The sequence below is a fragment of the Schizophyllum commune genome (assembly GCF_000143185.2).
Source record: "Schizophyllum commune H4-8 unplaced genomic scaffold SCHCOscaffold_14, whole genome shotgun sequence".
NCBI classification, from domain to species: Eukaryota; Fungi; Basidiomycota; class Agaricomycetes; order Agaricales; family Schizophyllaceae; genus Schizophyllum; species Schizophyllum commune.
The window spans coordinates 788,679-813,118 of NW_026089551.1; the positions used below are offsets into that span (position 1 = coordinate 788,679).

The following is a 24,440-nucleotide window of genomic DNA, read 5'->3' on the forward strand; positions in this document are numbered from 1 at the left end:
AGTTCGAGAATCAGGCGACGCGAACTCCGTTAGTCCTACCCTCGGACGGCGAAGACGACGAAGAGCAGCCCGAGAACGTCCGCTTTGAGTACGAGTCGACCATGGAGGAGGACGACGAGGGCCTCATGATCTCCCCGAAGAAGCGACGTCCAATACAAGGCTAGCTCTCCCCCGCCTCTATCCCATCTATCCTCCCTGTCCAATGTCACCTATACCACTCACACCTATACGCATCCCCTCTCTCACACTTACACCCATTATCCCCCAAACCGCACTGTATCCCAAACACCAAGTTACAACTCCATTACCTCGGACTTGTTATCTACACCTTCGCCTGACCCGCGATCACCACCTAGAGTAGCATTACTATTGTTTCGTCATTAGAGCAGCCCGTCAGCCATGTAATGTATACGTATACGTACGCCCTATGCCTAGAAGTACAACTCGTGCACCGCACGGCATGATATACACAGCAGAGAAAGCCTGCCTTGAACAACGAGAACAACATTGCACAGTCGGGAAGGGAGCAAGCAAGAGAAAGAAAGTAGGTACGTGGGCTCGTGAGGGATCGTAAGAGTGCGGATACATCGCTGGGGCCATATAGACATCGTGCGCAAGCCATCGTGAGGGGGCAGTTACTGCAAAGGATACAGAGAGGGATGCGGTGAGTGGGGAGTGCGCAGAATGTACATATGAAGGATGTGAAGCGAAGCAGGTCGGATGCTTGTGTGTGCAGGGATATGAATGAGAAGGTGGTGGTATGGTGCATTGCATAAGGTATTTGCCAGTCAGCATAGTATGTCGGCGAAGCCAAAGAGCGGGAGGGGGCGGTTGTACGTCCAGTCGATAAGACCATATACAGAATAAAGAAGCTGAAGATGATGCAGAGGAAGTTGAAAGAAGCAAGCATGGGGGGAAGCATATGCATGAAGCGCAATAATAGGTCAGTCGGGTATCGAGATGAGCGTCGTGGCGGGTGTCGTTAGTGGTCGGATCGTAGGCGAGTCGGAACCAGGGTCAAGGAAAAGTCGTGCACGGAAGCGAGAGGTAGCAGAGTCGCAAGGGCACCTCATGTCGGCCAGCCGCGCGCATACATAGCAGCGCCGTTCACCCCGCGACGCAAGAACGACCAGACCGCCTCCGTCCCATCGCCCGCGCCGACATTAGTGAGCATGCCCTCGCTGCCGCCCGCAAGCCGATTGAACGCATTCCACGCCTCGCGGTCGTACACAGTCGGTCCGCCCGGGATCATCTGGTACTGCGGCGCCTGGGCCGCTGACGACAGGTAGAACACGATCGCCGTAGAGAGCACGCCCACGGAAAGGTGGATCCACGAGAACTGCGGCCGATTGAGTCCGCCGGGCGTCGACTCGGGGTAGATGTACGTGTTGTAGATGTTGTAGAAGCGGCTGCGGCGGCGCGGTGCAGACGCGTCGGAAGTGGACGCGGCCGAAGACGAGGATGAGCCGGCGGCGGACTCGAGGAGGCGCTCGATGACGAGGCAGTCGACGCCGGTTTCCTCCTTGAGGTTGCGCCACTCCTCAAGCGCTTCGCGAGAGATGCCCTTAGGGCTGAGCGTGAGGTGTGGGTGCAGCTTACGCGTAATGCGCTCCTCCTCGTCCTCCTCGTACGCGGGTGGCGCATCGGATGCGGGCTGCGGCTCAGGCTTGACCTCGACCTGCTCCGCCGAGACGTCAGTCTGCACAGACAAGTCGACAAGGTTGCGCTGGCGCTCGCGGAAGACCTCGACCTCTTTCTCAAGCTCGACGATCCGGTCGACGTACACGGTCTTGATCTCCGGGTCGACATTGTCCGTCTGAGTCTCCGCGGTTGACATATCCCTAGGGGCAGCCTGCTTCTCGAGCTCAATGATGCGGTCGACGTGCACAATCTGCACCTCCTTCTCCACGGCCACCACGTCGGTCTGCACACCGCCCTCGGAGGTGCGCGCGGCAAACATGCTATCATCGTGCTGCACACCGTTGTCGCAGTAGCTCTTCTCGATGATCTGCTCGGTCTTGCCACCCTTCTTAACCTGCAAAGCGTCAGCCACAAGCCAGCACCAGGAGCAGAAACACTCACCCTCTTCCTCCTCGTGACGATGGTCTCGGTCTGGAACTCGTCGTCGCTGCTCTCAACGACGGTCTCCTCCTCGATGGTCGTGTTGCCATCTTCGCTGTCGTCTTCGTGCTCTTCACCGTCATCCTCCCCAGCGCCGCGGTACCCAAACTTCATCTTCCCGAGCATCTCCGCGCCCAAGCTCTTGCCAACGCTGCCCCTCTCGCTCGGCGGCCTGCCGATAGCCTTGGTCGCGGGATCCATGAGCAGCCCGCTGGGCTGCGACGCGCGCAGCTCGTCCATCTCAAACCGCATGCGGTCGATGGTCTCCTTCAGCGCCATGTTCTCGTTCTTCTGCCCGATAAGCTCCTCCTGCGCCTGCCGGAGCTGCTCGACTAACTCCTGCATAGCCACAAGGCGTTCTTCGTAGCTGGCGATGACGACGGTGTGTTTCTCTGCCTCCTGCTGGTGCCCCGCGAGGTGCTCTTGCAGCTCGGCGACGTCCTTCTCGCGCTGCCGGAGATCATCGCGATACCGGTCAGCAATTTCTGCAAATAAATGGATGAGTGAACTGAGAAGGCAGTCAATATCCGGCCACATACGTATCTGGTCTTGCCACTTCTCGCGAAGGTCGTTAGCCTGGTTCTTGACGGCTTCCAGTGACTTCTGCAGCCGCGCGACCTCTGCCTCCAACGCCTGAATCTGGATGTGGTTCTGGCTCTGTGGCAAACGTCAGCATTGTTCATAATAGATGAACTCGGCGCATACCTCCTTCGTCTTCAGCTCCTTCTCCTGACGCCGCATGTTGTTGAGGTCCGCACGCATATCCTGGAGACGCGTTTGCAGCTCATCAATATCCGACTCGTTCTCGGAGATCTTGCGCTGGTACGACGCTTCCGCTTCCTGCAGCTTGCGCTGCGTCTCAGTGAGCGTTCGGCTCAGGACCTCCTCGCGCGACTCGGAGTCGATGCTCGCCATGCTGAGCGTGCGATTGCTGTGGTACTCTCGGATGAGGCTGCTATCGCCGTCCTCATCACTGTTGCTCCCGCTGTCACTGTTCGGGCTGGGGCTTCGAGGTGGCGGACTGGGCGAGGAGCGGCTTCGGGGGAATGACTCGTCTTCGGACGACGAGTGGCTGTGACCATTGCGGCGGACAGGGGCAGAGAAGACCTGGGTAGGCGTGTAGTCGGGGTGGGGCTGGGACGCGGTGCGTGAATGGGGACGGGAGAACGTCTTGGGCGGCGAGGTCGAGGAGGAGGGGTCGGGTGGGTTGGATGGGGCGCGGCGCCTGCCGGTCGATGCAGAGAGTCCGCTCCGCTGTCAAATGTAGATTAGCTTCCGTATGCGAGACGGCGCGTGTGGCATTGCGCCGACGACGCGTATGCAATGCCGTACTCACCTCAGAGTCGCTCGTGGCGCCATCAATGCTCCTGCGCCTAGACGCCGGCATGGGCCTGCGGTGCGAAAAGCTGCTTGGGGGATTCGCCTGCGCGATGGGCGTCGAGCGCTGGCGGCGGTCGAACACGCTCGGGCGCGCTGCCACGGGCGTCTGCGGCGGCGGCGGGGCCGGGGGACGCGAAGTGGCGCGCCGGGTCCCCGTCGACTCGTTGCTGCTGGACCGATCGCTAGACGCGCCCTCGATGAGCTCCGCTGTGCGCCCGCGCTCCTCCTCTTCCTCCGCATCCTCCCCCGTGCTTTCTCGCTGGCTCCTCGGCCCCACCTTGTGCGCGACGAACATGATGAGGGTCGCGGGCGTGCAGGTGAGATTGGGGTGCGCTTCGAGGAGCTGCTGCAGGGACTGGATTTCGAAGTCGCTCATCAGGTCCTCGCCGCCGTACCGGCGCGAGAACTCGCGAATAACGTCGACTAGGTTATCCGCATTGATGCAGGGTTGGCCCGAAGCATCGAGGTACGCGCCCGGCTGCTGCCAGTAGATCTCCTGCAGGTTCGCCTCTATATCTTCAACAGATTGGCGATTGCGGCCGAACAGCATGTCTTTCTCGTTGTCGGCCATTGTAGTGGTGCAAAGGTATGTTCGCGTGTGGTTCTTTGGCGGTGGTTATGGTAGGAAACAAGATGCGAACATGCCACTAAATTCCCAAAATGGCTTGACCATTGTTCACGGTCACGTCACGGCTTCTGTGCTTGTGATGCGTGACGCGTTACCTGAAGCGGTCCGTTCCGACTTTTAATTATCCAGCCACGTATGCATCAACAATCATGTCCGTACTACAGCAACAAGCCACGTAGGGGAAGCATGATGATCCTGCAGAACGCAGCAAGAACAACGCTGTATACTTATGAGGAAGGCCGACCGCAAAAAACAAGCTGGACTGGGACTTTCACGGCAATCCTACGGTCGAGGCAGGCCTGACCGATCCGTCAAGAAGCTTACTCTACGCTCGGGTCTCTTCTATACCAGGCTTCTTTCCTGATGGTCCTCACTCTGCTCGGCCCCGACGGCGGTTTTTCTTGCTAGGACCCATGACTGGCGCATCCCTTCCTCTCAGCAAATCTTTGCTCGCTTCGCTCAGATCCACCCTACTCTATAAGGGCATTGACCGCGATTGCTACTGTAAGTCATACAGTACGTGAAGGCCTGTGCCTTTCTCCGTGAATCGTGCTTAATATACTGTAGTTCCATACAATGGCACGGACGCGGTCGTCCTTCTACAAATTCTGCAGCGTCACGACCTAGAGCCTCTCGCCAGACTCTCGAATGTGCTTGCGCTATAGTCAGCGCGCGGTCCGTACCAGTGAGATTGCTGAAATAGGATGTTGCAACTCCCCAACGCAACACAAGTCTATTCAAAGGATCATGCAATAGCAACTGGCATTAGCAGCGACACAAGCCGAAGTGACAGTAAAGTACGCCGATGGTACAAAATAAGATGCTTTATCTGTAAGTTTCGTGATATGAGTACAACATGCTGGTAGTCCGTAGGCATAGAGCCCGATTGTGGTACAGTGTCCATGGCGCATAGAGCCCGATTGTGGTACAGAGTCCATGGCGTGGATGGTACGAAGTCCGCGTCGTGCGTGAGTCAGTCAATTCTGTCCGTGCCGCCTGGGGCGGAGTGGCAGGAGAGGGGAGTGTCCGATGACGTGAGGTCATCGTAAGGATCGTCGCCGATTAATCGACGGTGGCGTCATTAAGGGTGGGAGGGGAGGGCAGGGGAGGTAGACAGCGCTCTTGTGAAGAGGAGACGCGATCTCTTTACCCATCGTACTCGATGGTAAACTCATCGCCCCAGTTGCCGGAGTCACCGAACACTGAAGGGAGGTTAGCAGGTGCTCAACGCGCGATGGGAGGATAGGCTTACGAAGGATGCGATAGTTGTCGCCCGTCTCGACCCAGGGGACCGTGACCTCGTACGTGCCGAGCAGGATGTCGAAGTTGTCGGCGAGGATGACTATCGAGGAGTCAGCGAAAGGATGCGACAGCGTGGGTGACAAGTACGCACGAGGAGTAATCCGGTCATCCTTCACCAAACGGATCGTCCCGACGGGGTTCGTGATCTGCTTAGGCGGGTCCGATACATCCCTGCGGTATGTGTAAGCCATCGCGATCGGCGAAGGCGAAGACAGCACACTCACCAGGTAACGTTGTGCTTCTCAAACGGCTTCCACACCGTCCCGTTGGAGGGGTAGGTCACCGGCGGGGCGTACACGTCGCGCTCCACGGGCAGCGCAGCGGCGAGCGAGACGAGGGGAGCAGCAAGGAGAGCGGTGAGCGTCGCGAACTTCATGATGGGAATCGTAACTGAGCGTGAAGGTGTGTGAACGGTGAGTGTGGTGGTGGTGGTAGGAAGGTAGGTATGAAAAACCTGGGGGAATGTGAATCGAGCGAGGCCCCTTTTATATAGGCCCGCCTGTCATGGAAGACTCCAGACCGAATGACGCGCCGATCCCCCTAATTAGCCTCGGCCCGAGACCCGGGGCCAATTTAGCGCCCGGCGATGCCCGCGTGGCAGCGCCCTCGTACACAATCGGCACTGCCTGGGCACCGCGCCCCGAGGCGACCATTCCGGAAGGCCCGAGGGGCAACTGGAAATACAGTACGCGATCCTTCGACGTCCCCGACGCACCCCGAAGTTGGCGGCGTGCGGCTATGAAGGGTTTGGTCCCGTTTGTCTAGGTCTCGCATTCATGAAGATCTGCCTTGTCTCGTATTGCTGAATTACGATCGGCGTCGGCTGGCCGCAACTTTCGCGCTCGACGGAATGGCTTCCTCAGTTCCTGACCATGAACGTCGAGTGTCAGCTCCACGAGGTAAGGTCGGAGGCTGGGTGAAGGTCTGCTGCACTACGAAGGCCCCCATCGTGCTATGCATGATGAAGGTCCGACGCGGGCCAGCCAATCGCGGCCTACGTGTCCTCCTGCTCATCTCAATAGAGCACATCCTCGACGGCCTTGCGCCGCCGCAACCTCGCTGCCCCAACGCTGCCCATGACTCATCGTGCCTGCTTCACACTGTCCTTGGCGTCCTCGAGACCATGGTAGGCTGGCTATAAAAGAGGTGAGCTCACGCTAGTAGAGCTACCGATTCACATCGAAGAGCATCTCTTCTCGCACCCCGAATAGCGTCCTCGCCTCTAGTAGCACCTGTCCACTACCTCGCGCCATGAAGATCGCTGCCATCTTTGCTTCTACGATTGCCCTCGCTGGTTCTGCCGCCGCCGTTCCCATCGAGTCCAGGCAGGACAGCTCTTCTTACCCTGAGTGCGGCCCTAGTACGTGCACCTCCTTCCCTCACTCCTTCCCCGTGGTCTTTCCCGTCACCCCCATCACCTCCCTTCGACCACATACTCACCACTAACACCTCCCCAGCGACCGGCGCCTTCTACTACCCCTCCTCCGTGACCGTCTCTGAGCCCTTCGCCCTCCGCTTCTGCTCGGGCACCTACTTCAAGACCTCCTCCAAGTCTATCACCCTCGCCATCAGCGCCGCCGGCGACACCAACCTCGACCGCGCGGTCATCCTCACCGACGAGCTCACGTCGCCGGACTACAAGACCTATGACTTTGAGGCGGTCGTGCCGAAGACGATGTTCACGTTTCCGGAGGAGACGTACTTGATTGTGGTGGAGAAGACGAATGATTATTATGTGGTGAGTAGAGCCACTTCTTCCCACATCTTGGAGGAGGGCAGGGAAAGCGGGAGAGGGAGCGGGATACGGTCCTGTTGCGTGCAGGCGCTGACGATATATCACCAGAAATCGAGCTATGCAATTACTACGGGGCAGATCAATGTTGTGACGCCGAAGGATTCGTAGAGGGATTCTACCTCTGTTCTCGTCAAGCCCTCGCGCTTGACCAACCATGTCGGATTGGACTACGGACAAGAATACGACCAGTCACGTACTTCACGATACTATTATCTGTAGAAATCGAGGACTAATCTGTCAGTATAATCATGCATGCATCGTATGCACGCAAGTTGAGGAAGATTGAGAGACGAAAGTCGCGAACAAGCAGCGTTTGATCCCGAAAAGGTAGTCACGGACATTGTGACACGTGTGACCATCGCGTCATGCTTCGATCCAGATCACTAGTCCATCTGCAGCGCACTCGAACTCTGCGACCTCGGATCTCTACTGCCCGCTCATACACCAAAATGTCCGAACTCGCCATCACCGAAGAGCGCAAATTAGAGCTGCTCGACAACCTGCAGGACATCCGCGACCGCGTCAAGGCCGCCAGCGGCGCCTCAAACCCTACTTTGGTCGCCGTGTCGAAGTACAAGCCGGCGTCGGACGTCCTGGCGTGCTTCGAACATGCAGGGCAGAGAGACTTTGGCGAGAATTACGTGCAGGAGCTGGTTGACAAGGCCAAGCAGGTGGGGCTGGGCGAGGTGGTGATGGGTGCGAAGATGACTCACGTGGTTTACAGCTGCCCGCAGAGATTCGATGGCATTTCATTGGGACTTTACAGTCCAATAAATCAAAGACGCTAGTTGGTAAGTAATTTGTCTTCTGGCACTGTGATTTTGACTTACCTTGGTCAGCCATCCCGAACCTACACACCATACAAACCCTCACCTCGACGAAGGCGGCTAACCTACTAAACAAGGCGCTCTCCGAAGCAGGCGATGCGCAGAGGAGACTCAACGTGCTGATCCAAGTAAGGCCTGCATCTTCTTGACTCACTCTAGCCCGCCTAACGCCAAAATCTACCCTCAGGTAAACACCTCCGGCGAAGAGAACAAGTCCGGGCTGCCGCCTCTCACCTCGACGGACGCGACGCTTACCCAGACAGACGCCGCGGACACCCACGAACTCGTCAAACTCGCCGTCCACGTCCTCGAGCACTGCCCCTTCCTACGACTGCAGGGCCTCATGACGATCGGCTCCATCGAGCAGTCCATTAACGCCAAGGAGGGCGAGGAGAATCACGACTTCAAGACGCTGCTGGCGACGAGGGATGCGCTGCAGGCGCATTTGGGTGCGCGGTTTGCTGATAAGGTGGGTTTTCATGTCGAGTGGATAGGAGGAGAAGTCTAGTGGATGGATTTCTCCCCCCTATCCTTTTAACGCTTCTCTTTTTCCCCTTCGTATCTTTCGCTCTTATCTTTCTTCATTTTTTTCGTTCTTCCTATCGCGTGGACCTTGCCCACTCTTTGTATCCCGTCAATGAGAGCGAGCTGAACTCATACCATATAGACGGCTGCATACGGCGAAGAGGGCCGGCTGCTCGTCAGCATGGGCATGTCCGCTGACTTCGAGGCCGCGCTGCGGGCGGGGAGCGACATTGTGCGGGTGGGGACGGGGATCTTTGGCGGGAGGCGGACCAAGGAGGAGGTGAAGGGGACGCACTAACGTTTGACGGGTGGACACAATGGCGATTGAGACGGGCGCGCAATGGTGATGGAAATTCGGGCGCAATGGCGAAAGGGGTGCGCAGCCCTTGTGCGATATCCTAACATGTAAAGCCCGACCTCTTCGTCTCTTGGCTTGAGAAGCAGGTCAAGGGGCTTTGAAATTAAGCCCACTTTCACTTCCTTGCCTTCAGGGTGCTCATTTCGCTGGACAAGCTCCAGAAAGCTCATTGGCAGCATATTACGGAGGAATACTGTACACGAGTAGTAGGTGTCGCGTAATTAATACAATAGCGAGCGTCTGCATCTGCAGAGCGATAGCAAGAGTCAACGATGCGCAACACAAGCGATGATAGGCGTCCACGATGCGATATCGTCTACATGCCGTCGAGCGCCAGCTCATGCTTCATCTGCTTGCGGTTCTGGTCTTCGTGCGCCTCGATGATCTTCGACCCCGACAGAGCCCTGCAACCGTAGCCCTCCTCGCTCCCAGCCTCCGTCACCCATCCATCCACGACCACGACCTCACGCTCCTTCCTACCCATCGCCTCGTGCTTAAGGTCATCCCCGCACACGCGCAGCCACTCCAGCACGGGCTGCCGCATCCAACGCCTTGGCTCTCCCGGCCGCTTCCCCGCCTCGAACCACGCCAGGTGCCCACCGAGCCGTGTCACCGCCAGCACCACATTATCGCTCCCATCGAGCGCAGGCAGCTTGTTCACGATCGGGTCGTCCGCGGCGTTGAGCGCGAGGAACGGCACGCGGATATCGCGCACGGCGGTATGGCTGGACGTCCCCGTGTAGTAGTCCTGCGCGGAGTCGAAGGGGAACATGGGGGCGCCGCCGCCGAAGAGGCGCGTGAAGTGGTCGTCGAAGACCTTGAGGGTGGGCGACTTGAGCTTGAGCGCGGCCTCGACGGCGGCTGCTTGTTCGGCGCCGGAGGCGAAGGCGGTCCTGTTGCGCTTGACGATCTTGCGGAGGGAGCGGGCCATGCCCTTGGAGTAGATCTGCGTGCCGAGGAAGGTGTTGAGCAGGCCGTTGCAGTCGTCGAGGAGGTTCCAGGGCTGGTGCGGGGTCAGCCTCGAGCGAAGGTAGGAATGGGTGAGCCGACTCACACATGCTACGGCGCACCCTGCCACGAGCCGGCTCTCCTCGCCCTCTTCGGCCAGGTAGCGGGTCAGCACGTTCGCCCCGAGACTGAAGCCGAGGCCGATTAGCGGCGCGTTGGGGTACAGGCTTCGAATGTACGCGAGCTCTTGCCGCAAATCGTCCGTCGCCCCAGACGAATAGAGCCGGGGAGACGTGATGGGGATCCCCGCGCAGCCCCGGAAGTTGCACACAACGGCGCGGTACCCCAGACCGCCCTGAGAGACTGGCGCGGTAGCAACATCGAGGATGCAGCGCACATACGGTTCGTGAGAGCCTAAGAGGATCGTCAATCAAGGAGGGCGCGACTCTCTGAAGCAGAAGGCGTACCTCCAGTGATCCCGTGCTTGATCACAATGATGGGTGCAGTGTCGGACACGCTGAACTGATCTGCAGGTGCCCAATCCATGCCACTATGAATCAATCAGTGACAAGCGAGGTGTGCGTAAGTGTGAGTACAAACACTGTGCCTCCGTCGCGCATACGGATGAACTGCCTAATAGCCGTCAGCAATCCCTTCTCGAAGTGACAAGTATGATTGGCCTCACCGACGATACTGGAAGCGATGCACCTTCGTAAAGTCACCAAGCACGGCGTAGATGGTCTGTATATGGCCGCTGCACGCAAAGCACGTGTCAGTCTATCTTATCCCTGAACGAACCGAACATTGCACTCACTTGGGCAGCCACCACGCGGGCCGGAAGCGCTTGTAGAGGCTCGGACATCTCTCCTTCACCAGCGTTCGTAAATCAATCATGTCGTACTCGTTCGTTTCCTCATCGTCGTCCGTCTTCTCATGATCGCTCCCCGAGGAGCCTTCGCTCTCCGAGGTGCGGATGTCGTACGCGCGCGTCCTCCGCCTTCTCCGCACCGGGTACGCTGCAGGTGTCGCTGGATAGTGGATTGAAGTCGACGAAACCTCCTTCGATTTGTGTTCGCGGTCGGTATGTACAGACGTGGAGATGCTGGAGGACGCCATGGTGGTGGTAAGAGGTCAAGGGATTGAAACAAAAATAGGGTAAGGCGCCCGGCTCACACATGTTGACATGGTGGTCATTAGTAACCGAGCCGGATATGAGCGTGGGGATACAAGAACCCGAAACATTTGTCTTCGATGCCGTTCCGATCACGCCTCGCGCGCGTGGCACATCAGACCTCCTCGACGACAGCCGTCGACGCTTTCGGAACAATGGCAGCGCCAAGCCCGAGCGGACGCTGAAGCGGAGGGATTCACTCGTTGACATTTACTCAGATCGCCGGCAAGGTTGCGGAAGACGAAGCTTGGTACCCTCGTCAAAACACGTCACTGACATGGAAGCCTCATAGGGACACGGACGTGCGCGTTTGTCTATATCTCCAATGTATCCCTTACGATGGGATTCGCAAGCCGTAAACTAGCGCTAGGCGTCGCAGAGAAGAACAATGGCAGAGTCTATGCTCCTTACATCATGGACGCCGAAACTGCGACGATGCGGTCAATAGGGGCCGTCACGATACTCAGCGCAATACTCTGCCAGCGCGACTGTCGAAGCTAGTAGATGATCATCGAATTACTGACCCTTCATGTATTCAAGATAGCTTCTTCAAGTGTTAAACCTCTGCGAGGAAGCCCGCGAAGAATCGACGCCCAGATACCCATCCTCGGGAGCGGACTGTTGGAGTTTTAGGAGCCTCTGACAGTGATCACTGCGCCGATGGCGCACTCTCTTTCCCCTCAACCATGACAAGGCCCATGACGACATAGAGCCCTGCGCTCGGGAGCATACTCTAAACATTCTGTCTTTCAGAGATGAGGTAGGTGTCAGACTGCGTCACCCTATAAATCTGTTGCAGCCCCCTTTGTCTTGTCCTTCTCCCTCGCCCCTCTTCCTCCTCCTCCCCCAGGCGTTATTTTGTACATCTCTCGTCACGACAAGCAAGATGAAGACACGGACAGCCAGAGATGATACGATCGACGATGGGACACGCACCGGCTTCTTTGGTGACATCGGGAACGACTTGATCGCCATGATGGTGCGCCGTTTTGTCCTTCCCTTTGTTCGAGCTGCGCTGACCACGATGATAGGGAGAGTTCTTCGGGACTGTAAGCGCATACATGCTCCAGGAAGCCCCTACTGACCTTGACGCTATGAAGATCTTGTTCCTGCTATTCAGCTTGGGCGTGAGTACCCTCGCCCAATTCCTCCATCGTCCCGTCACCATATACCCGTCACCATATACCTCTCATACCAACAACTCTGTCATACTAACGATTCATAGGCCGTCCAAACCGTGACTACCAACCTGATGCAGAACGGCTCGTCGATGGGGACGGGCGGAGCCACCGCAGGCTCGGACGCAGAGCGCCTCTTCGCATTTTACTACATCTCCGCCGCCTTCGGGATCTCACTCACCGCCACTGCGACCATCTTCTACCGCTTCACGGGCTCAATCTTCAACCCCAACGTTGCGCTAGCCCTATGCCTCGTTGGTGCAATCAAACCCCTGCGATTTATTCGTGCGTGTCATCCTTGCCCATTCTATCTTCCTTCCTTCTCCTCGTCCTTCCCCTATTTTGCTAACCGTTCCTTAGTCGTCGCTACCGCGGAAATGGTCGGCGCCATCGTTGCCGCCGCCATCCTCGACGGCCTCACCCCGGGCCCGCTCGCCGCTGGCGTCACCCTCGGCGCGAGCACGAACCGCACGCAGGGCTTGTTTATCGAGATGTTCTGCACGGCCGCGCTCGTGCTCAACATTCTGATGCTCGCGGCGGAGAAGCACCGCTTCACGCCGTTCGCGCCGTTGGGCTTTGGGTTCACGCTCTTCAGCGTGATGCTGTTCTCGGTGCAGTTCACGGGGGGTGCGATCAAGTGAGTGTTCGCTTCTCATGCGAGGGAGGCGAGCGCTGATCATGAACCTTACTGCAGCACGGCACGAGCCTTCGGTCCGGCGTGTATCGAGGGATTCCACAACTATCACTGGATTTACTGTACGTCCCCTCCCTTCGCCTCAGCCCTCACCCTTGCACATCGTATCCATCGCTGGCGCTCGTCCCATTCCGCTGCTAATATCTCGTCACAGGGCTCGGCCCCACGCTCGGGTCACTGCTCGCCACGGCCGTCTATGTCGGCTTGAAGAGCGTCCATTACTGGCGCATCACGCCCGGCCAGGACTCGATGGACCCGCGCGATGCGCCGATGCAGCAGGTTGTTTAGAAGCCGGTGCGCCCGGGGTCAACGCCACCTCTCGGATAGGCCAACGCCGCCTCTCGAGTAGGTCGACGCCGGCTCCCGGTTAGATAGGTCCACGAGAAGAGCTACGCACGCACGATCTTCATGGTTTCATTTCATCGTTGGACTTTCTCCTCGCTCTGCAATACCGCTCCTCGTCTCATATACAATTCTTGTACAATAGCCGTCATACACGCACTGTAAGATAGACCAATTTTTCGGGATCAAGTATTGCTTGCCACTATACTATCCTCGATTTGTTTTCCCTAGAGCGAAACGGAGGAGGTAAAGTCTGGTCATACATAAAGACGATTTGCACTGTCTGTTCCTGCGTGAGTAGTATCGAGGAGATAGAGACGTCGCGAACTTACTCGTGTATGCCCATACAGTTCCTCCCGCACACCTCCAGCTCGTCCGCCACCTGGCACATCCGGGCCTCTACCTTGTCAGTCCACCCAAAGTCAAAGTTCGACATGCCCATCAACATCATGTTCAGGAGGAACCGCTTCAGAGGGCGTCCCATCTGACGCCGTGCCTCGGCCATCATGACCAGCGTGTTCACAGTGAAGCCTTCTGACTCCCCGCCGAGTTCCAGGTTCTCTAGGAGCGGGAGGAGGCAGGGCGTCCCATCGCTATGCGCTGCGCAGAGCGAGTCGATGAAGGCCTTTGTCAAGGGCGCGTCGTCGTCCGTCCGGATATCGAGTGTGGTTAGGCCTTGCAGGGCGGGGCTGTACAAAGCGTCCAAGATGCCGCGTGGTGGGTATACGAGGAAAAGGCGCCTGAGATGGCACGAGGAGCGCGCCAGAAGGGAGGAAAATCCTGCGACAGGATGGTGACCCTAGGTGGAACCGGATCTGAAGGCTAGGTTAGATTCCTCCAAGGCGTTCTGAAGATGATGGAGAGAATCTCTGGAGTCAGTTCTCGAACCGGCACGAGGTATGCCTGCTGGACTTTTCGCCGCTCCTTCAGCTCTTGTTCTCCCTCGCGAAGCTGCGCAACCATAGCCATGAGGTCCTTCACTTCCGCGCCATGCTTCTCGAGACATTCATAAGTTCGCACAATAGTCTGGCCTATGCACTCTTTTTCTGCGGGCGACAGAGACGGCTGGTGCGAAGTATGGCGTTTTCCGAACCCGGCGGGGCAAGTCAAGTTCAATTTGGCATGCATTGTTGCACGCGCTGCACAGAGGGAATTGACGACAATATTGTGCAAGGAGCGTCTCAACCATGTCGGCGTTGCGCTAGCTGCTAGTGAGATGAGAGAATGAATGCAGGTTGAGTGCTCTGGCCGGCAGCGGCCGAACAAAAAAAAAATATACATAGTAACATGTGGCGTCAACTTTAACCGGCAGGCAAAAGTGATCGGTCATTGGATTAACCAGGATTGACACGGAACTCCAGCAGGTCGGGATCGGTTTAGTTCCGTGACAATCCTGGTTAATCCAACTCAGGCGATTGAGCTGTATGTGGGCTACTTACAGCCCACCTTGTAGTATAGAATGGATCATATCTCTCGGCACCTGCACCGCGCTGTCTTTCAAGAACCATCAATTCATTATAAGTACGCACATATCGCCACTGACAAACTATATCCAGCCTGGACAATGAGATCAGTCTAGGGATGCGACGAGCCTAGATTCAGCGTTGTATCCATTTGAACTCCTTCAACAATCCTTGAGCATGGTCAGTGGCAGTCCTTCGGCAGTGTACGACCTTGCCGGGAAGACAGAGAGAATGCATGAAGCTCACTTCGGCCTACCTTCGCATGCAACTTGAGGGCGCATAGCAGACTGAACCATCCAAAGTCACCCCTCGCATCAAATGATACCGTCGGGTCAAGTTCAACTTAACATGTGACCGCGAGCGCGTCCGCGTGCGTGGGGAATGACGAGAAATCTGATCGATGATACACGTGCGCCAGCGCTTCTTGTCCTTCTCAATCCCAGATTCGATTCGAATATCGCGGACAAAGACCAGGTCTTTGTCCCCCCGCTTCTTCTCTCTCCGGGGAAACCACTATCATCAGTGAAAAGTAGCGGGCTGCTCAGAGTCGAGTGCACCCGCGATGGACGTACCCGAGGTCAATGTACCCGCGGAGGTCACCGCAGAGCTGACCCAAATCCTTTCAAACCTCGTGTTGGGGGACAATGACATTCGAAGTAGCGCAGAGAAGGTGCGTGCTCGAGGTCCTCATTACATGCTTGTGCGCTGACGGACGTTCCCCCACACTCCACATCCCTCTTGTATCGTCCTTATTCAAACCACGAACGATTCCCCTCGACGGAATGTCCTTGCTTAGGCCGTCAATGAGAGGCTGGAGCACATGCCGGAGCAGTACCTGCTTGCGCTGGCGCAGTTCGCAGTCGGCGCAGACAGCGAAGTCATGCGCTCCTTCTCCCTCGTCCTCCTCCGCCGCTTCCTCTTCAAGCGCCAGTACTCGACCAAGCACAACCGGCTCACGCTCTACGACCATCTCTCCAACCAGACGCTCACCACGCTCGAGCGCGCGCTGATCCGCGCGCTCACCCAGGAGCCCGATCGCGTCGTGCGCCGCAAGCTCGCGGACACCGTGTCCGACGTCGCGAACCAGGCGATGCGCCGCGGCCGCCCGTGGCACGCGCTCCAGGCGCTCGCCTTCAGCATGGCGGGCGAGGGCGGGGACGCAAATGTCGCGCAGACGCCCGCGCATCGTGAGAGCGCCTACACCATCTTTGCCGGCTGCCCGAACCTCGTCCTCGACTTGCAGACAGACGCCGTGCTGCGTGTGTTCTTGCGAGGACTGCGCTACGAGGAGGAGGAGGCGGGTGCGGTGCGTGCGGTGTCGGCAATTCATCCTCCTCGTACTGACATCACGCCAGGTCAGGCAATCAGCCCTCGCCGCATCCGTGGCGTACATGTCGCACTGCGAGAGCGCGCAGCGTGCTCAAAGCCTCTCCCTCGTCCCTGCTATGCTCGACGTCCTCCCCCGCCTTCTACATTCCCCCTTCCCCGCCGCGGGCCCCAACGCATCCTCTAGCATCGACTACCTCACTCAAGCGTTAGAAACCCTGTCCCCCCTCGCCACCTCGTTCCCCTCTTTATTCGGTATGCATCTCCTCAAGTCTACCCCGCCCCTCCTCCTGATGGTTCTCCAGCTCCGCACGTTCCCGCTCTTTTATCGATAATGCCACAGCTCGTCTTGCCGCCCGTGGAAAGTGGTCCGACACCAACAGTGACGCAACCTTTCCAGCCATTCGGTACGCCCTCGATCCCCCGCATGCTGATCGCTCGTTGATCTCTCGCTTCGGCAGCGCAGAACCAAGTCCCGCGGTCGCCCAGTCAGTCTCCCACGCCTAACGGTGACGATGAAGATGCAGAGGAGAGGCGCAAACTACGCAGTGCAGCACTGGAATTTATGCTCTCTCTAACGGAGGCAAAACCGTCCATGTTCAAGCCACCAGAGAATAGGTAGGTGCGATCAATGGGACAATGTAGAAAGCTGACGTTGCTGTGCCAGCACTGTCGCTCCCTCGTCTGGATACCAGCCTCAAAATGACGCATGGGTGGCTATCCTAGTGCGAGCATGTTTAGAGGGTATGGCCGAGCTGTCGGATGACGACACGGAGCACTGGCTCCAAGAGGACGTACGTACGGTCACGATTGCTGCCCTTCCTCTCCTCCTGAGCATTCGTCCTCAGCCCTCCCAATCCTCATCCGACGACGATGACGTGCAAGTATACGAGCAATCGCTGGACCGCCTCGCATGCGCCATCGGCGGACGCGCGGTGCTCCCTGTGGCATTTCAGCAAATACCGTCTCTGCTTGCGTCGTACGACTGGCGTTCGCGGCACGCGGGGCTCGCAGCGATCGCCGCTATTGCAGAGGGCACGGGCGAGGTATAATTGCGCGTCTGGCTGTCAACGTCGTCCACAACGCTAAACCCCTTCATAGATCATGCAGAACGAACTAGGGCGCATCGTGGGGCTCGTAACCCCGCTCTTCAGCGACGCCCATCCGCGCGTTCGGCACGCCGCCTGCCAATGCATGTACGTGTATACGACCAGCACTGCACCCGCATCGAGCTTCATCTCATCCCTTTTTCTATAGCGGCCAACTATGTACGGACCTCGAGGAGATCATCCAGGAGCAACATCCTCAGGAATTGATTGGTGCTCTCGTCCCCGCCTTGGAGGACGCGGAGCCGAGGGTGCACGCTCACGCCGCGGCCGCCCTCATCAATTTCTGCGAAGGTGTTGCCCGGGATACCCTCGTGCCGTTCTTGGACCCGATCGTGGAGCGGTTGCTGAGGCTGCTGAAGAATAATAACGTGAAGAGGTAGACGGATCTGCGGCCTTGGTTTTTGGACGCGGTACTGATGAATCTATCAGATACGTGCACGAGCAGGCAATCACTACACTAGCGATGGTTGCAGATGCTAGCGAGGGCGCTTTCGCCAAGGTGAGCCATCAGTTTCTCCGAATCTATCGCGCGGCGGCTCATTGCCCGGCCCAGTACTACTCGACGATCATGCCGCTTTTGCTACGTGTCCTGTCAGAGGTTCATGGCCCAGAGTACAACACGCTGAAGGCAAAGACGATGGAGTGCGCTGGTCTCATCGGTTGGTATCTTTCTACTTCGGCTCGCTTTCCATTTTACTCACCAATCTGCAGCCATTGCTGTGGGGCGCGAGACCTTTATCCCCGACGCGCCCAACTTCTGCGAACAGCTGATCAGGATACAAAGTGAGTATGCCTTTTTTGGTTGGACGACGCTGGTTCACAATGCGTGCAGAGTCGCCTGAAGACATGCGAGACCCGCAGATATCCCTTTACTTGACATCAACGTGGGCAAAGGTATTCTTGGACTATGTTATCTTTGACGAGGCTAACACTCCTTCAGGTATGCCAAGCGATGGGACCGGATTTCGAGCCCTACCTTCCGGTCGTTATGCCCCCCTTACTTGCCAATGCGGGCTTGAAAGCGGAGGTTGCTGTTTATGGTGGGTTATCGGCCACCCGCCTTGGTAGTGTGCTGATGCCTTCCAGATGAGGAAGAGACCGAGCGCGAAGGCTGGGAAACAATCACCATGGCAGGCGAAACCATCGGTATACGTACCTCGGAAGTTGAAGACAAGTGTCAGGTAAGTTATCGGCCACCTAGATATTACCCCCTCGTGCTCACCACCGAATAAGGCCTTGGAAATGCTTGTCATCTATTGCAGTACCCTAGGGCCGAAGTTCGCTCCATACATGGCGCCGACGTTGGAAGTCTCGCTCCCATGCCTCCGCTTCTACTTCCACGATGGCGTGCGGGAAGCTTGCGCAATGTACGCCTTCGTTTGGCGCGTCCGGCTTCCGCACTCACACTCTTCATAGGTTAATACCAATGCTCCTGGCTTGTGGGAAGAACAGCGGCACCCTCACCCCAGCGATGGCCGGTGCAGCCCTTGCGCAGATCATCGGCTGCCTCGGAACGGAAGTCGATCCCTCTTTCCTCGGCTCGCTGTACAAGTGCTGCGGCGAGTCGCTGGTCGTGATCGCTGCCCAAGCCGGCTATACGCCCGGGAGCGGCGGCGACCTCCGCGGTGCCATCGGCGATGAGATGTACAACGCCGTGATAGAGGCGACGAAGCGCCAGCTGCACGCGATGGCCGAGCGTCGCCGGGGGCGGACTGCGCGCGCGCAGGCGATGGCCGCGGATGGGAGCATGTTCGACGCGGACGAGCGGGACGACATGGCGCTCATGGAGGAGATTGAGGAGTTCTGCCTGGAGGACATGGCGAAGCTGCTCGCGATGTTCGACAAGGATCATCCGCTGCTCGTCGCTGTATCGAGCGTGAAGGATCTGGGCTTTGGCGCGTGGACCGGGGACGAGGGTGAGGAGATTGGCTAGCGAGGGGAGGAGTAGGCTTGCGATACGTACTGATACGAGGCTAGGCGGATGACAAGGGTAGGTACTTACGACAGGATCATAGCATATGTATACCGACAGTGTTCATTCCTTTGGAGCGAAGCATGCAAGTTCGGTGCGTCCGAGGTCCCGCTTCATTTGTACGCGATCCTCAAGGCAGATGGCATTTGGAGAAAGGACTACACGTATGTGGTTACAAACTAGGGATGCCGGTCCGACGCCTTCACTGAGACCTCCTTGATTCCGTCTTTGTTTGCTAGGGCAGACGATCGCGACGTGATCTCCTTGTACCATCTGGATGTACCACGGTCAAAGTGATCAGCGCGGTGGTGTACTGTGCGTAAGCCCAAGCACGCACCTCGCCACGTTTGGCTTCGTCTCCATGAAGCGACAGCCAACGTCAGGTGCCAGGCGCCGTGCATAAGGGATATGAAGAAGGTCGGCCAAGCTGAAGTTCTGAAAGTAGCAGCATCAGAAATGTGCTCCTGCAATGCGATTGGGCACGAACATCTCCGGCCATGTACCGATGCTTCACCAAGATCTTGTCGTAGACTTCGAGCGCCTCGTCGAGCTTTGCGTAGGCCTCAGCGTAGACCGCATCGCTGCCCGGAAGACCAAGCATCCTACGCATGACGCATGAATCTTCTCATCGGACGCGGAAACTGTCAGTACGGCTTACGGCTTGTACACCTTCTCGGTGAACATAGTGCGGACGGCTGGATCGAAGACGGATGACTCGATCGATATGCCTTGCTCTACGCGCGCGAAGGCATCGAGGTCGTCCACTGGGTAGAGCGCGCGTCCACCACGATCAGCGTACTTCCGGCAGAGGTAGCGGCATATGGCGCGGCTTTCGAAGAGCATATAGCCGTCGTCATCCTGTTCGTGGACATCAGCGATGCTGCAGGGAAGGTGGAAACAACAAGGCTCACGATGTATGGGACGCGTCCGAAGGGCTGATTCCGGGTGTGTTCAGGGAGCTTGTGCTCTCCGCGGAGGAGGTCGAGCTGGATATACTCGAACGGGACGTTCAGTTCGTGCAGGACCAGAGCCACCATAGGACCAGTGGTCGAGATGTCGGCGCCATAGAGCTTGAGTACCATCGTGAGTGATAGGGGGAGGTGAAGAAGGTGTGATAGAGATTCTTTGAGGGAGGCGCTTCAATCACGGTGCTTTTATACTGCCTCCCACAGTAATTTTGGTTAGAGCGGAGGAGCGCCACGGTCGTGCGTCGTCATAAGATCAGCATCTACCACCCTTTTTCTTTGCTAGTGCAAGCCAAGATGAAGTATGAAATCCTCACTAAGTGGAGAACCGATTCATGGTCTTCATCTGGATTACCTTCTGATCAGCTACCTCGGCTCATGTGAGCGGATGAAGTACTAGTACAGCAGGGGAAGTATGGTTTCGCCTGTAGATATGTATACTTCTTCGAGTTGACAAGAGAGCTAGCAGGTGGTATCTGCAGGAAATATCGAAGGCTGGCGATTGAGGAGCTTAGGCGAGATGAGTGCGAGACGCAAGTCAGACCGGCAATTGCCGAATTCGCGTGGGTCGAGGTGTGACCACGGTGTGACTGCGACAGAGAGCACTGTTTGCTTTCAACGCCCACCGTATCGTCGCGCCTGACCCACGGCATCCTCGAAAATACGCATATAATGGAGGCGGATAATGTGAGAGAACTATGGAAATCAATGGAAGGAGGGAAGACATTGGAGGATCCCATCAGTACGCCGTTCCCAAGCTTGCCCTTCCGGACGCCCTGCACCCTCGCCCCAATGCCGCCCCCATTTCGCACTGGAATGGCCCGGACTACCTGTATACACCGAGAGCATATGCTCCTGAAGACATGCGACTCAATCCCCTACCAACGCTCACCGCCAGCGACTGAAAAGCCTGGAAGTCTCGCGCGAAACCTTCGAACTCGCTATCGTTGCCTGGTCGCGCTGCGTCCACATCGATGGAGCCCCATGACCTTGGTGGTCCGCGCGCCCTTTTCCCCTTGGCGCGCGTAGATTTCTCCTAGCCGCTCCTTTATATTTGGTGAATTCCGAATTGTGGATCAATGAAACCGCGCTCGATGGCCATCGACGGACGTGATAAGGAGGTGTCTCTTATATACTGCAGATGCAGGGCGCCTTCGTAGCAACGACCTCTTCCTCTTCCTCTCACGTCGCGCGCGAAAGTATCCTCTAATCCTCGACATAATCAACCTACGATCGCCATGGTCCTCAAGCTGTACGGCGCTGACTTATCTACCACCACCCCGATGGTGGCCCTCGTGCTGCACGAGCTCAACGTACCCTTTGAGTACCATCCAGTCGATATGATGAAGGGCGAGCATAAGGCGCCCGAATATGTGGAGAAGCAGCCATTCGGCTGCGTCCCCTACATCGTGCGTATCACTTAAACTCTACCTGCATTCAGGGCGCTCACCACGCTTGCATACATCCTAGGACGACGATGGCTTCGTCATGTTCGAGAGCCGTGCCATCTGCCGCTACCTTTGCCGTAAATACGCCGATCGCGGCGGGCGGGAGCTCTTCCCATTCGACGACTTGGTGGCCTTCGCACGCGTTGAGCAGGGCATGTCAATCGAGACGACTGTTTTTGACCGAGCTGTGATAGCCATGTTTGTGGAGAGGGTGTACAAACCGTGCGTTTGAACTTTCTGCTCTCGTTCATGCCATGACGTCCGGCAACAGAATGAAGGGGTTGCAGGGCAGCGAAGAAGCCTACAAAGAGGCGGAGGCGCTGTTCGGTCAGAAGCTCGATGCGTATGAGAAGATCCTGGCCAAGCAGAAATTCATGGGTGGTGATGTAAGTGTCGATATCCCTCAACAGACTTCTCTGCTCTGAACGGACGTGCTGTAGACGTTCACACTTGCGGATCTTTTCCACATTCCGTATGCAACGCGTCTGAAGCCTCGGGTCAACTGCGACTTCATGGAGTCGGGCAGGCCGAACGTGGCAAGGTGATAGACTCTCTCTGCTGCTCATAAACACTAGGCTGATGCGATTGGTAGGTGGTACAAGGATATTACGTCGCGACCATCGTGGTTAGCAAACAAGGATGGTGTGAAGGCGATCTCTCCGTAAGAAATGGGCCAAGGGCGTTGTAAGGGCCAGTTGTATATAGTAAGACATATTCTTTCGACCAAGTGCGCATAACTGAGAATTCGTATGAAACGGATGGACCTCACTTCGGTCTATCTTTTAGCTGCATGCGGGAACACATGCCATGTGCATTGCACGAAAGGTACTGGGGCCTAGCAAACCATGAGCGCTTGAGCGATCAGGAGGCTCGCATGTCTATGAATATCTGGTCAAGAAACGAAGTAAATCTCTGGAACGGAGTAGCAAGTGATAGCAGGGTTACGATGGACGGTATGCGGCGCGCATGCGATGAGCCAGAAAGTCGGCAGTTGCCGAACCATTGACCGTGGGAGATAGACTTGATTGCTTTCAACTCTGGCGCCCATCACCGTTGCTGCGGTTCTCTTCCAGCTCATCCGTCTGACTCTCTGACATATGAATAGACGAGCTACGCAGAGACATTTTGTCGACATACGGAAGCCAACCGGGCGCAAGACCATCCTGACAAAAACGCTTACCAATGCAGGTCCGGATTCCCTAATGCATGCTGGTCTCGTTGCCACCTCTGGTCCATGGACGTCTGGCGGTCGGGTTCTTGTGCATGATGGTGCTCTCTCATGTACGCTCGAGTCGCTGAATTATCGAACTGGCTGTCGCCGCCATATCGAGCCCTCGTCCTAACGAATACTATCGCATGACCCTCACGATCCGCGCCCCCACCTTTCTTAAGTGCCCTTGCAGTTATCTCTGGACCTCAAGCTCGCTGGTTCTTGCCGCTCGGAACATCCGGAACTGTAGGTAAATGCAATGGAGCGGGATGGCCATAACATTATTCAGCAGTGATAAGAATGGGTCTCATATATTCTGCTCGGCCAGGGCGCTTTGTGACAACGACTCCATCCTCACGTCGACACTGTCCGCTCTAAGCTACCAATCATCGACTCTGCATCATCCCTCCGTCGAGCACGTCTCCGAACGTTGCCATGACTGTGATGCTCTACGGCTCTGACCTGTCTTCCACGACTTTGTCGGTTGCGCTCGTGCTTTGGGAGAGTAATGTTCCTTTCGAATACGTCTACATCGACATGACCAAGTACGAGCACAAAATGCCCGAGTACAAGGAGAAGCAACCGTTCGGCTGCGTCCCGTACATCGTTTGTCTGCCTACCCTTCGAGTCCCCCGCCGAATCATCTTATTCCTTATAGGACGACGACGGCTTCTTTATTCGAGAGCCGCGCCATCTGTCGCTATCTTTGCCGCAAATACGCTGGCCGGGGCGGGCGGGCGCTCTTTCCTTTTGACGACCTTCGCGCCTTTGCGCGTGCCGAGCAGGGCTGTTCGATCGAGACGACCACCTTTGACAGAGCCTGCCTGGCGATCTTTACAGAGAGGGTACATAAGCAGTGAGTCTTGCGCTCTCGATATCGTTCGAGTTCCGACGACCGTAACAGGTGGCAGGGCCTCCCGGGCGACGGAGAGCTCTACAAACAGGCGGAGACGCTGCTCGCTCAAAAGCTTGACGTATATGAGAAGATACTCGGCAACCAGAGGTTCATGGGAGACGACGTGCGTATCTGTATTTTGTGCAAACTCCATGTCAATTGAAACCTTGCACTGCAGACCTTCACGCTTGCGGATCTCTTCCATGTCCCCTACGCCTCGCGTCTGAAGCGTATGAGTGGCTGCGATTTTCTGGAGTCGGGGCGATGGCCGAATGTGACGAGGTAAAGGCAGGCTCTAATGTGCTGGCGACATGTTGCTGACGTGATTCATAGATGGTACAACGAAATTACTTCTCGACCTTCCTTCCAGGCGAACGAGGACGGAGTCAAAGCCTACTCGCAGTTATTGATGAGTTGTTACTTCTCGGTATTTGGGATGGTCAGGGTGGATACTGTAGCTTTGATTGGGGGGTACTGTAGACTTTCGACCATAGATTCACTGCATGTTACGCGTTACGCAGTGAAGCTCCTTTGGTGATCATTCACGGCCCGGAGAGAGCCGTTATGAATGATGATTAACAGCCTTTCTGGGGCTTGTGCACCCTTGGACTATACCTGTACACCTTGTGGAGAGCATGAAAGAGCCGTATACTGCAGGAAGAAGAGAATTTCTGGCGCGGGGAGAACTTTTCGGGAAAATCCGCCAAAAATCGAATATTTTGGGGGGCTTCCGAGAGCCTCGTTACGCGTTACTCTTCACAATTAGGTTCACTTCACAGCCCC

The 24,440-nt window shown here is 56.9% G+C and overlaps 14 protein-coding genes across 14 annotated transcripts; 8 read left to right on the forward strand and 6 right to left on the reverse strand.

The window, feature by feature from the left end:
- Positions 1 to 258: 258 nt before the first annotated feature.
- SCHCODRAFT_02111967 (uncharacterized protein) lies at positions 259 to 1,088 on the reverse strand. Its single transcript, XM_050341829.1, has one exon. The coding sequence runs from the start codon at positions 926 to 928 to the stop codon at positions 353 to 355; it is 576 nt and encodes a 191-aa protein (XP_050197476.1). The 5' UTR covers positions 929 to 1,088; the 3' UTR covers positions 259 to 352.
- Positions 933 to 4,155, reverse strand: SCHCODRAFT_02112215 (uncharacterized protein). The gene is made up of 6 exons (XM_003027304.2): positions 3,458 to 4,155; positions 2,827 to 3,375; positions 2,661 to 2,778; positions 2,083 to 2,606; positions 1,745 to 2,035; positions 933 to 1,672 (listed from the first exon to the last, which is right to left on the reverse strand). The coding sequence occupies exons 1-6, from the start codon at positions 4,070 to 4,072 to the stop codon at positions 1,070 to 1,072; spliced, it is 2,700 nt and encodes an 899-aa protein (XP_003027350.2). The 5' UTR covers positions 4,073 to 4,155; the 3' UTR covers positions 933 to 1,069.
- Positions 4,156 to 5,275: 1,120 nt separating this feature from the next.
- On the reverse strand, positions 5,276 to 5,807 carry SCHCODRAFT_02603309 (uncharacterized protein; the record flags this gene model as incomplete). Its single annotated transcript, XM_003027305.2, has 4 exons — positions 5,276 to 5,331; positions 5,382 to 5,471; positions 5,523 to 5,602; positions 5,656 to 5,807. The coding sequence occupies 4 exons, from the start codon at positions 5,805 to 5,807 to the stop codon at positions 5,276 to 5,278; spliced, it is 378 nt and encodes a 125-aa protein (XP_003027351.1).
- Positions 5,808 to 5,968: 161 nt separating this feature from the next.
- Positions 5,969 to 6,166, forward strand: SCHCODRAFT_02460811 (uncharacterized protein; the record flags this gene model as incomplete). Its single annotated transcript, XM_050342610.1, has 1 exon — positions 5,969 to 6,166. A coding segment is annotated over one exon (198 nt), but the record flags the coding sequence as incomplete, so codon positions are not given.
- A 25-nt stretch (positions 6,167 to 6,191) lies between these two features.
- Positions 6,192 to 7,183, forward strand: SCHCODRAFT_012232 (uncharacterized protein). Its single transcript, XM_003027119.1, has 2 exons — positions 6,192 to 6,566; positions 6,776 to 7,183. The coding sequence occupies exons 1-2, from the start codon at positions 6,282 to 6,284 to the stop codon at positions 6,875 to 6,877; spliced, it is 387 nt and encodes a 128-aa protein (XP_003027165.1). The 5' UTR covers positions 6,192 to 6,281; the 3' UTR covers positions 6,878 to 7,183.
- Positions 7,184 to 7,675: 492 nt separating this feature from the next.
- SCHCODRAFT_02673136 (uncharacterized protein) lies at positions 7,676 to 8,876 on the forward strand (the record flags this gene model as incomplete). The annotated part of the gene is made up of 5 exons (XM_003027120.1): positions 7,676 to 7,897; positions 7,951 to 8,017; positions 8,066 to 8,181; positions 8,241 to 8,522; positions 8,721 to 8,876. 5 exons carry the CDS (start codon positions 7,676 to 7,678, stop codon positions 8,874 to 8,876), a joined length of 843 nt encoding a protein of 280 aa, XP_003027166.1.
- Positions 8,877 to 9,252: 376 nt separating this feature from the next.
- On the reverse strand, positions 9,253 to 10,778 carry SCHCODRAFT_01162367 (AB-hydrolase YheT; the record flags this gene model as incomplete). Its single annotated transcript, XM_003027306.2, has 6 exons — positions 9,253 to 9,939; positions 9,991 to 10,298; positions 10,352 to 10,434; positions 10,485 to 10,517; positions 10,570 to 10,638; positions 10,699 to 10,778. The coding sequence occupies 6 exons, from the start codon at positions 10,776 to 10,778 to the stop codon at positions 9,253 to 9,255; spliced, it is 1,260 nt and encodes a 419-aa protein (XP_003027352.1).
- Positions 10,779 to 12,325: 1,547 nt separating this feature from the next.
- On the forward strand, positions 12,326 to 13,215 carry SCHCODRAFT_02519587 (aquaporin-like protein; the record flags this gene model as incomplete). The annotated part of the gene is made up of 4 exons (XM_003027121.2): positions 12,326 to 12,518; positions 12,594 to 12,870; positions 12,928 to 12,989; positions 13,082 to 13,215. The coding sequence occupies 4 exons, from the start codon at positions 12,326 to 12,328 to the stop codon at positions 13,213 to 13,215; spliced, it is 666 nt and encodes a 221-aa protein (XP_003027167.2).
- Positions 13,216 to 13,597: 382 nt separating this feature from the next.
- Positions 13,598 to 14,397, reverse strand: SCHCODRAFT_02518806 (uncharacterized protein; the record flags this gene model as incomplete). The annotated part of the gene is made up of 2 exons (XM_003027307.2): positions 13,598 to 14,068; positions 14,158 to 14,397. 2 exons carry the CDS (start codon positions 14,395 to 14,397, stop codon positions 13,598 to 13,600), a joined length of 711 nt encoding a protein of 236 aa, XP_003027353.1.
- A 756-nt stretch (positions 14,398 to 15,153) lies between these two features.
- SCHCODRAFT_02556628 (ARM repeat-containing protein) lies at positions 15,154 to 19,220 on the forward strand. The gene is made up of 16 exons (XM_003027122.3): positions 15,154 to 15,402; positions 15,529 to 16,038; positions 16,088 to 16,313; positions 16,364 to 16,465; positions 16,520 to 16,676; positions 16,726 to 17,104; positions 17,160 to 17,254; positions 17,316 to 17,543; positions 17,597 to 17,666; positions 17,721 to 17,826; positions 17,879 to 17,950; positions 18,000 to 18,061; positions 18,108 to 18,207; positions 18,254 to 18,348; positions 18,401 to 18,534; positions 18,584 to 19,220. Exons 1-16 carry the CDS (start codon positions 15,295 to 15,297, stop codon positions 19,098 to 19,100), a joined length of 2,961 nt encoding a protein of 986 aa, XP_003027168.1. The 5' UTR covers positions 15,154 to 15,294; the 3' UTR covers positions 19,101 to 19,220.
- Positions 19,221 to 19,229: 9 nt separating this feature from the next.
- Positions 19,230 to 20,354, reverse strand: SCHCODRAFT_02643217 (glutathione S-transferase). Its single transcript, XM_003027308.2, has 5 exons — positions 20,051 to 20,354; positions 19,798 to 19,997; positions 19,627 to 19,741; positions 19,477 to 19,574; positions 19,230 to 19,412 (listed from the first exon to the last, which is right to left on the reverse strand). Exons 1-5 carry the CDS (start codon positions 20,219 to 20,221, stop codon positions 19,319 to 19,321), a joined length of 678 nt encoding a protein of 225 aa, XP_003027354.1. The 5' UTR covers positions 20,222 to 20,354; the 3' UTR covers positions 19,230 to 19,318.
- Positions 20,355 to 20,700: 346 nt separating this feature from the next.
- Positions 20,701 to 21,300, forward strand: SCHCODRAFT_02717648 (uncharacterized protein). The gene has a single exon (XM_050347067.1). It carries the CDS (start codon positions 20,777 to 20,779, stop codon positions 21,131 to 21,133), a length of 357 nt encoding a protein of 118 aa, XP_050197478.1. The 5' UTR covers positions 20,701 to 20,776; the 3' UTR covers positions 21,134 to 21,300.
- A 42-nt stretch (positions 21,301 to 21,342) lies between these two features.
- On the forward strand, positions 21,343 to 22,217 carry SCHCODRAFT_02518677 (glutathione S-transferase; the record flags this gene model as incomplete). Its single annotated transcript, XM_003027123.1, has 5 exons — positions 21,343 to 21,513; positions 21,575 to 21,774; positions 21,824 to 21,938; positions 21,993 to 22,093; positions 22,145 to 22,217. The coding sequence occupies 5 exons, from the start codon at positions 21,343 to 21,345 to the stop codon at positions 22,215 to 22,217; spliced, it is 660 nt and encodes a 219-aa protein (XP_003027169.1).
- An 804-nt stretch (positions 22,218 to 23,021) lies between these two features.
- On the forward strand, positions 23,022 to 24,267 carry SCHCODRAFT_02753310 (glutathione S-transferase). Its single transcript, XM_050347274.1, has 5 exons — positions 23,022 to 23,361; positions 23,421 to 23,618; positions 23,667 to 23,781; positions 23,836 to 23,939; positions 23,991 to 24,267. Exons 1-5 carry the CDS (start codon positions 23,198 to 23,200, stop codon positions 24,193 to 24,195), a joined length of 786 nt encoding a protein of 261 aa, XP_050197479.1. The 5' UTR covers positions 23,022 to 23,197; the 3' UTR covers positions 24,196 to 24,267.
- The last annotated feature ends 173 nt before the right edge of the window (positions 24,268 to 24,440 follow it).